The sequence below is a fragment of the Austrofundulus limnaeus genome, unplaced genomic scaffold, assembly GCF_001266775.1.
Source record: "Austrofundulus limnaeus strain Quisiro unplaced genomic scaffold, Austrofundulus_limnaeus-1.0 Scaffold199, whole genome shotgun sequence".
Classification (NCBI taxonomy): Eukaryota; Metazoa; Chordata; class Actinopteri; order Cyprinodontiformes; family Rivulidae; genus Austrofundulus; species Austrofundulus limnaeus.
Window position 1 is genome coordinate 339,869 of NW_013952601.1, and position 9,224 is coordinate 349,092.

The 9,224-nt window shown below is 38.0% G+C and overlaps 1 protein-coding gene across 1 annotated transcript in view; it reads right to left on the reverse strand.

Moving 5' to 3' along the window:
• LOC106524741 (rho GTPase-activating protein 6) overlaps positions 1 to 9,224 on the reverse strand; it is a 21,777-nt gene extending 12,553 nt beyond the window's left edge. Inside the window, exon 1 of the mRNA XM_014018667.1 lies at positions 8,906 to 9,224. Coding sequence (XP_013874121.1) covers positions 8,906 to 9,052 — 147 coding nt within the window. The 5' untranslated portion in view covers positions 9,053 to 9,224. The remainder of the gene's footprint in view (positions 1 to 8,905) is intronic.

The window sequence follows — 9,224 nt, forward strand, 5'->3', positions numbered from 1 at the left end:
CAAGATTATTATTCTTACACAATCAGCTCTTGTTTAGTAAATCAGTCTCAAAACAAGATCAAAAAGACTTTTTGGCTGATATAAGATTTTAAAACTTGGTTAGGTGGACAGGTTTTGCGGTGTCCTTGCCATTGTCAAACAGCTTATTTTGCTGTTGTTATTTACACTTGTTTTGAGTTTCTGGTACCACCAGGTGCTGCCAGTAAGGTGCCCCATAGATTTATTGCCAAGAAACAATGTTACAACAAAGAGATAATTTACCAAACACAAAATTTCCTTTCTTTTTGTGCTAAATATAATATTTTACATATCTGATGCGAGTGCCTTCAGTAGAGCCACAACAATAATTTTCATTTTAGAACACTCAATTCGAATGTTATTAACCCAATTAAATGGTCGTTATTAGTAATTATCAGTCCCATTCATTGGTTTCAGACTATCCCATCTCCTTGTAGGTTGATAGGCACTTATCCATCATTCTGCCATGGGACCACCTCTGATGCRTCCCTCYTGACCCCAACGATGACACATCTCAGCCTTCTAGCCCAGGTGTAAAATAAAGTAATTTAATTTATCACCTGTGCAGTGTGTCACTGTGTCTCACCAAGAACATAAGTGCATCTTTCTGGTGAATTAAATGCAAGACTATGGGATGACTCAAAGCCTGGAATTATGCAACATAGTCAAATTTCACAACGATACATTCAATAGTGCCAAGTGTGAGAAGAGGAGGCTACAACTTGGTGAGCTCAACACGACCTTTCGGAGAGTGCTAGAAACCCCGGGGAAAATAAATGCCTTTTAGAAGGGCTAAAACTGTTCAACATATTCAAATTTGAGCCCTTTTTTTTTTTTTGGTATTTTGATTTTGGTGAGCAAAATAAAATGCTCTGATCAGTTGAACCGACTTCATATCACACAACTTCTCATTTACTCRTTTTCCCAGACAAAGTGGTCGTTTTGACAAAGCCAACAGCACTGGCTAAACCTAGCTGCCTTCTCAGGCTTACACCTCAGAAAAGACCAAACTGATTTATATGAAACTTTCAGGAAATGTTTATTGCACCACAAGGAACAGCCGATTGAAGTTTGAAATGTTTCACAGCCCAAACCATTACYGAATCTCTAACAGAAGGAGCCCTCCGCTTGGTCAAAATAGACCACTTCATAGATTTTTGTGCACATAGCAAAATCTAACTTTTCCAGGTCAGTCATTGAATAAAGAGCTTTAGCTGGAAACACCATTGAAATTAAGCAAATTTAACAAGCTCAAATATTTTTAGCTTAAAGGTATGCAAATTTACGGAGCCTGCGAGGGGACACGGGGGGGATTTTTTTCCCTTTTGCGTTCCCACGCAATACCTTTGCGTTCCCACGCAATACCTTTGCGTTCCCACGCAATACTTTTGCGTTCCCTCGCAATATTTTTGCATTCCCACGCAATATTTTTGCATTCCCACGCAATGTTGTTTTGTGTTTCCATGCAAAAGGTTGTTTTGTATAGGAACAGAATTAAATCAGACTTTTATTTTGAAATATTCGGTTACCAAAACAGAATATGTCGCCACAAGTTTGTGAAATTGACACTGATGTTGCGTGGCTGTTCTGTGTTAAAATATCAGCACATGACATACTTCCATGCGTGGCTGTGTGATATATTCACTCTGAAAATGAATTAAAGCAGTAGGCTAACTTGCTAATGGTGAACATGCGAGTTTGTTAATAAACCGGCAGGCACGACAGTGATGAACTACTTTTGCGAGGGAACGCAAAAGGTATTGCAAGGTAACGCAATACTATTGCGTGGGAACGCAAAAGAAAAAAAATCCCCCATGTCCCCTCGYGGGCTCCGTACAAATTTACATCAACGGTCTTAAAGGAAAGTTTAACACAAGTCAGTTTAGTGCAAATACATTGGGTCTGTATAAAGCCATACATTTGCCAGTTCAATTTGTATGGGTTCCAATGGCATTTCTAGTGCAGCTGCTTCAAGCATGCACATTTGTAACAAGTGTCAATAAAAATGGTTTATTGGAGAGCAAGCTGCTCAGAGCTCCACTGTTGGTTCATAAACATCTAATTATGCACAGAATTGGATGAAAATTTTGGAATGTTCCTTACACCAGAAGAAACAAATAGGCACGGTGGAATGTTTATTTTCAAAATACAAATAAATAAATAAATAAATAAATAAACACAAAAAACAAACAAAAAAACACTGCACCTATAAAATCACAAAGGTAAAAGGTAAAATATCTACTTAATCTCAGCACAGGATGAAATTATTAAAATTTCACACCCATCTGAACAGTAAAATGAACTAAATGATTTAAAACGTACAGAACATCAGCTGTGCGCGACAGTATGTGATGCAGTACTGAGTGACTGTGTTGTTCAAGAAGTGACCCATCAATGTTTCTCATTATTCCTGACGATCTACTGAGCCTGCTAGAAGGGGTGGGCAGTTGGGGGTATCCAGAAGCAAAATGGGGCTGATAATTACTAAYAACGGTCATTTAATGGGTTGATAACATTTGAAGGGGGGTGTTTTCTAACTGRTTGGTCCAAGGGTGTAACTTTAGGTCAATGGGCGGGTTATGTTCTCTGCCTATTTATTTATTGAACTGTTTAGTTTTGTCAAATAATTCAGGATATTTTGGTGTTAAATGCATTGTGCTTTACTGTGTTTAGTTAACTTCCCTGTTTTCTTTGTTTTACTCTGCACCTTTTCTGTTCCACATCAGTTCAACAGTAAAAAAAAAAAGAAATCCCCCCCCCCCCCCAACACACACACTGTTTCCAACAGTAACAAATATTTAACATTTTTAGGATGTATTATATACGACGTACCTAAAGTTCTCAATTTTCCAAGAATATGTATTCAGCTGGTGCACTACAATTTGGCTAGGAAAAATTACAACACATGATTCAACAAATACAGCAAAATGTCACGAGACACCCTGCATGTCATTTTCAGCAATTATGCTTAAACGTAAATATATGACATCGCAAATTTTGAAATCAGGTCAAAGTTTCCTAAAAGACAACAAGAGAGTTGCAGCTGCTAACCAGTTAATTTCTATTGTGTTAGAGCAAATGATGTCATTTTATTGATGGGGCGGGGTATACTGACTCGATCAAATTATTGTGGGGGTCAAACCCTCCCCCAACCCCCCAGCGGATGGTTCATAACTGGGATTAGGAGAATAGTGATCAAGACTSCTTTAATCTGGAAATAATTTCCTCATGTTGTGCACTAAACAGCCCCAACATACAAGACATAATTTAAAGATTTGTTCCCTTGTGAAACTGAGTGAACAATAAATAAAAAGGTCRTGTTTTCAGATCATTTAAAGGGTTTACATGCACCAATTGTGCCAAAGGACTTTTTCACAAGAACTTGATACAAAACTGACGATAAAACTTRACAATAAGCGAGGAAATCAAGATTCAATTTAGCAAGTTTTATCAGACTAAGAAAGTATGTGGTAAAGATGCATTTCATGTATCTATTTTCACAGAAGCTGGTGCATGTCATGACTTATATTGTGTTTCCAGAACAGATTATTCTGCAGGCAATACAGTCAACTAAATTTAGACMCAGTTTCTCAGGCTATAGGTTGAGGATTCTTCTTATTTTACTGCATCACATAGCCAACAGGGGTTCTTTGTGTCCCTTTTCTGAAAACACGACATTGCAATTTGCAGGATTTCCACAGCTACTGAGAAGTTTTAAGGCATTTTAGTTCAAATTCATTCCAGCATATTAACAAAAGCWCAATTCTTTTACTGTAAGTTTTGGATAAAATAGAAAAGATTGAGTTTTGATTTTTGTAACTCTACCTGCGCTCCTACTTTCCCCTCCTGCTTTCAGCYTTTTCATTTTTATGCTTTTAAATGGCAGAAAATGGGAAAAACTACTCGATTTAATGAGTAATGTATTGCTAAAGCTAGATTTTATTTCACAAATGCTTTATTTTGCATTCAACAACAAAAAAAAAAGCTCCTGCCTGCTAATGAGATCCCAGAGAGTGTTTTCCAGTTGCGATAGAGCTCTTTCAGGCCGTTTCTCCTCCTGGTGCTCAGAGGAATGCAGATGACACCATGTCTAAACCCTCCAGGCGCTCTCAGTTTTCTTTCTCTGCTTCACATTATTCAAATAGCAGAGAACGCTATGACATCCAGCTGTTCGAAGCACATCATGATTTTTTTTTTGTTATTTAGCAACAATGATCTTCAAACAACACAACCCAGTGAGGTTCTTTTTTATACAAAGTATCCACCACTATCCCTTATTTACCCTTGATATTTGCTCTAATGGCTTTTGTCCTCATTTTTTTGCATTACCATTAATAAAATAATGGTACATAGCGCCACCTACAGTTCACATGATTAAGTAGCTTCTTAAGAAGTTCCTGTGAGAAAATAAACTCAAATATGTTCTTTAGCTGCATATCTAACCTGACTGTTTAAAGGATTATTTAAAAAAATGTTTCTGTAATGCATTCATAATAGCAATTTTATTCAAAATTTCATAAGGGCAAAATAAAATGCCAAATAGCATTTAAAATACATTTTTTCATGAACAGTTCAGCCAGATTGTTATTAATTCTTAACCACAGGCAAGTTCAGCAAAAGAACTGAAGGAATAATAAAAACCTGAAACATTGTTGGATCAGAGGCATTAGTGTCATATTAGGCAACAATAGACTGGGAGTAAGAGCAGTCACAGATGTTGTCATAATAATAAAAAAGTGTAACGAGCACTTGAAGGTCAGTGCAGCATGCTGACAGCATTAGTTCAAWACAAGCAGTGTATTATCAGGTTAAATGTACAAGTTATTAAGGCTATTTTAAATGCTGACAACCCTGTTCTTGTATTCTGTGAAAAACTTTAATAAAGCTATAACTTTGTGTTCCAGTGTTATTGCTTTGCTTTGTGCATAAAAGAGACAAGTGCTTGGTGTATCTTCTCCATGCTGTATTCTCTGCTGTGAGATAACACAACAGTAAGATTTGTGCCTACTAATGCAAAAATAATAATTTATTCAACTTATTTTACTCGTAGAACTGACCTGCAGTGTGTTTTTTTCCCCTCTGTTCACCAAAAAAATACTTGTTGCTTTAGAGCTGCAGTTGTAAAAGCCTGCAAGTTTAACCYCATGCCACGCAAACGTATCGTCTCTGGTGGGAAGAAATATGTGCCTGAGGGACTGTAGCCAAGGATCAGGTCATGCTGCTGTACTGTGAGAAGTACAAGCTGAAGCTTTCTTCATGTAAACCAGATGTCTCTGTTTTCTATCTCAGCTCGAGCTGCTGTGACTCAGGGCTGCTAATACTGAACAATGATGTTCAGCCAGTGGAAATACAAGGGGAATTTTAYACCGAGAGTAAAAAAAATACCTGTTTACCACATTATTTTGTAAGCCAATTTTTAGATTATCTTAAAAAGACACATTACTTGTGTGACATTTTTGTCATAMTTGTATAAAACGTCACAACTACTTCCGCATATTACATGTTTAGCATTTACATGACATAACACCTGACATACTGCTTACTAAATCTCAGTTGAGACAAATAAAAAGGTACTCAATGCAGACTATAAAGCAAAACACAAAAAGCTTATCCTGAACTATATCAAATGCTGCAGTTTGAAAGAGTTTACTCCAAGAGATGCACTGATATACTGAAGTGCAGGCACACACTCAACGTAAACAACTGCACTTTGCAGAATCTAGTGGAAACCACATGGAAGCTTGAGTCATATGACCGAGAACATTATGCTGGCTGTAGTCTGAGTAAACAGATTCAAAACGTCCAAGCCATCATTTTAATGTGAAATAAATACACACCATATTGCATATTAAAATGATGGCTTGGATTTTTACCTCCGCCAAGGGCGAGGTAATTGTCGGTTGCGTCTGTCTGTCGGTCTGTCTGTGGACAACATTACTCAAAAACCTGTGTACAGATTGTCATGACATTTTTACCACATGTGGGTACTGGGCCAAGGAACACACCTTTAAATTTAGGTGATGTTCCGGATCACGATGCGGATACAGGAATTTTTTTTTTCTTTTAACACTCTGAGATCGGCAAAGCTGTGATGCTTTCACGGGGCTTCTGTAAAAAAACAGTGAGCTGGATTGGACAGCACGGACTTYAAACTTTATAAAAGTAATGTTAAAACCACATTTAATGATGAATAATTTTTCCCATAATATGCACATTTAGAGAACGCTTCGTGACCAGGAAGTGCGACTGCACCATGAAACTTTTTTCCCCATTTCCTCAAACACACCACATTTCCGAAACAACCAATCAAAACAGTTTCTCGCTACTAGGCTTGTAAACAGAGAGCTGCCGGGCCTCAAGGGAGCCAGGAAGCACTTTATAAAGAGAGTCAAACCATTACAAACTCATACAAGGGGATAAAACAGACGTTTTACATNGGGGGAGCCAGGAAGCACTTTATAAAGAGAGTCAAACCATTACAAACTCGTACAAGGGGATAAAACAGATGTTTTACATGGTGAAACGTGACTGATGAAAACTTAGGARCTTAATCCGACACCAGTTTGACGATGAATAACGTTGGGTGACGAGTCTGACTTTTCTTTTTTTCACATTGGACTCCACAGAGAAGAAATCCCATGCATACTGCCTGCTTAAATGTTCACTACGTCAGAACTTATTCTACAAATGTGTTTCCATCTCTGCTTTTGCATATTACTGTTACAGGATGGGGGAAATTGCGGAGGTTTGCACTCTCCGAGTGCTTCTAGTTTGAATCTGTTRTCTGGTTAAGTTGGTAGAGCTGAGGCCTCTCCGCAAGCAGGTCACTGGATCAAATCCCAGCCCTTTCTGGTAGAGTTTGCATGTTCTCTCTGTGCATGCGTGGGTTTTCTCCAGGTACTCCGGCTTCCTCCCACACACCAAAAAACACAACTGTTAGTTTAATTGGTAATTCTAAATATTCTCTAGGCGAGAGTGAGAGAGTGAATGGTTGTCTCGTTTCTCTCTCTGTGTCTCTGTGATGGACTTGTGACCTGTCCAGGGYGTACCCCGCCCCTCGCACAGTGACTGCTGGATRTGGGCACCAGTGACCCCCGTGATCCTGAAAGGAAGACGCTGGTATAGATGATGGATGGATGGAATAGACATCACACTCACGAGTTCATTAGGGGTGTTTTCAAAATACACACATCTCATTAAACAGAAGCATTTGGGTTAATAATAGGCGAAGGTGTGGCAGCGTTGCATTAAAAAAATGCTGTAACTTTGTTTTCATGGCTGTTGTTTTAATGGTCTCCTGGATACGATTATCCCTCAGTGACTGAGTGCACGCCCACAAAAAAATGTGACTTTGATTACTGACTTGGAGTAAGATTTGCATCCAAAAGCTCTTTCTCACCATGACTGTAAGCTGACAGCATGGTCATGTGAGTCCGCAGGAAGGATCTCAGACCTCAAGAGTTCAGCTCGAGTAGGAAAAAAAAAGCTTGATGTTTTATAATATCTAAGACAAGATCATTTCTGTTCCAGCTTTGCAGTTTACGACAAGAAACAGGCCTGTGTTAAATCATGCACACCCTTCTATAAGTCATAAATCACAATCAAAATCTGCTTYAAGTCTCCAGAAAAATCTAGCCTCATTCAGAATTTAGAAAAAAAAAAGCTTTGGCTGTTTGGATCAAAGTTGTTGTGAATGAGTGTAGRGAACAGAACTACCTGGCATTCATCATAAGCCTAATCCGGTGGCGGGTCTGTAAAATGTCTCCAGTATAATAAACAAACAAAGTTACCATGAGGACCAGTTTAAGCACATATTGTTTTACTCAGTAATATAACACAGTGTATTTTCTGCACATAATGTTGTCATTTTGCTCTTCTGCACTCAAGTTCAAATCTGCTTTCTTGGATCTGATTCCAGTTATGCAAAAAGTTCTGGACGGATGCTAACAGCTGCAAAAACCCAAAAACACACTCTAAAAATGAAACGTTGGATTTACTTAACCATGTTATGTTACCTGGTTCCACTTAACTGAGTTGAGTAAATTCAAAGCAACATACTCATTTGGCTAAAAAACTGGTATACTGCTTTGAATTTACTCAACTCAGTTAAGTGGAACCAGGTCACATAACATGGTTAAGTGAATCCAACATTTCATTTTTTACAGTGCATGGCATCCAAATATTTACTGTATCTTTGCCTAATAACATGAATCGAGCTCTACAATCAACACCTGTCGCAGCTGCTTTCCCTAATAGAAATCATGCTTTGGAATACTCCACATTTCTGGTTCCGACTTGTCAAATCTGTTCCACCTTTTTTGCATCCCTGTCAAAACAAAGTGACTTCATTAAACAGGATGAGCTGAATCACACATGGTGATAAAACAAAACCGCATAGGCAAATCAGCTCTGTGAGTCAAACTTTGAGATGTTGCAAGAGCATGCTTGATCAGTGGAAGGATTTATTTATTTATTTATTTATTTATTTATTTATTTATTTATTTATTTATTTATTTATTTATTTATTTATTTATTTATTTATTTATTTATTTATTTATTTATTTATGCAATTTTAGATTATATGCAAGCTCTGCATGTATGCAGGATATGCATCTAATTTGAATAGTATCTCTTTTTAAATAATGGTTTCTGACAATCCTTGGCTAATGGAATTTCTATCACTTGCAGAAGTTTAAACCAGGAACAAGTATCTAATATGGAAAATAAATTAATAAAAAAGTTGCATTTAAAAGTTTAAGGTGTTCGAAATTTATCGCTAATATATTTGCAAAAATAAAAACAACATTGTTGCATCATCTAACACTTAATCCATATAAAACTGTCTGACTCAATAAGATCAGACTGAAGAAGAAATAGTTCCACAAACCTTACACGGAGTCTCCTCAGCCTCGGTACCAGAGTGCCGCATCAGCGTCGTCTCCAAGCTCCTCGTCTGTCTCAGCTTCCTCTTGGACAGRCTTCTGGGGCTCAGCGAGCAGGAGAAAACGCTGCTCAGCAGTCCCTGAGCGCTCATATCCTTTTTTTGTTTGTTTGAACTATTCGCGTATCGGAGAGAGATGAACACAAACAAGTTCACATCCCTGCTGAAGCCAGCAGCAGATCGAATCCTTCTGAAGTCTCCGTCCACGATCCAGCGCGCAGAGGCGCAGCCAGTATTATGAAATACGCGCCCGCACCATGCTCCT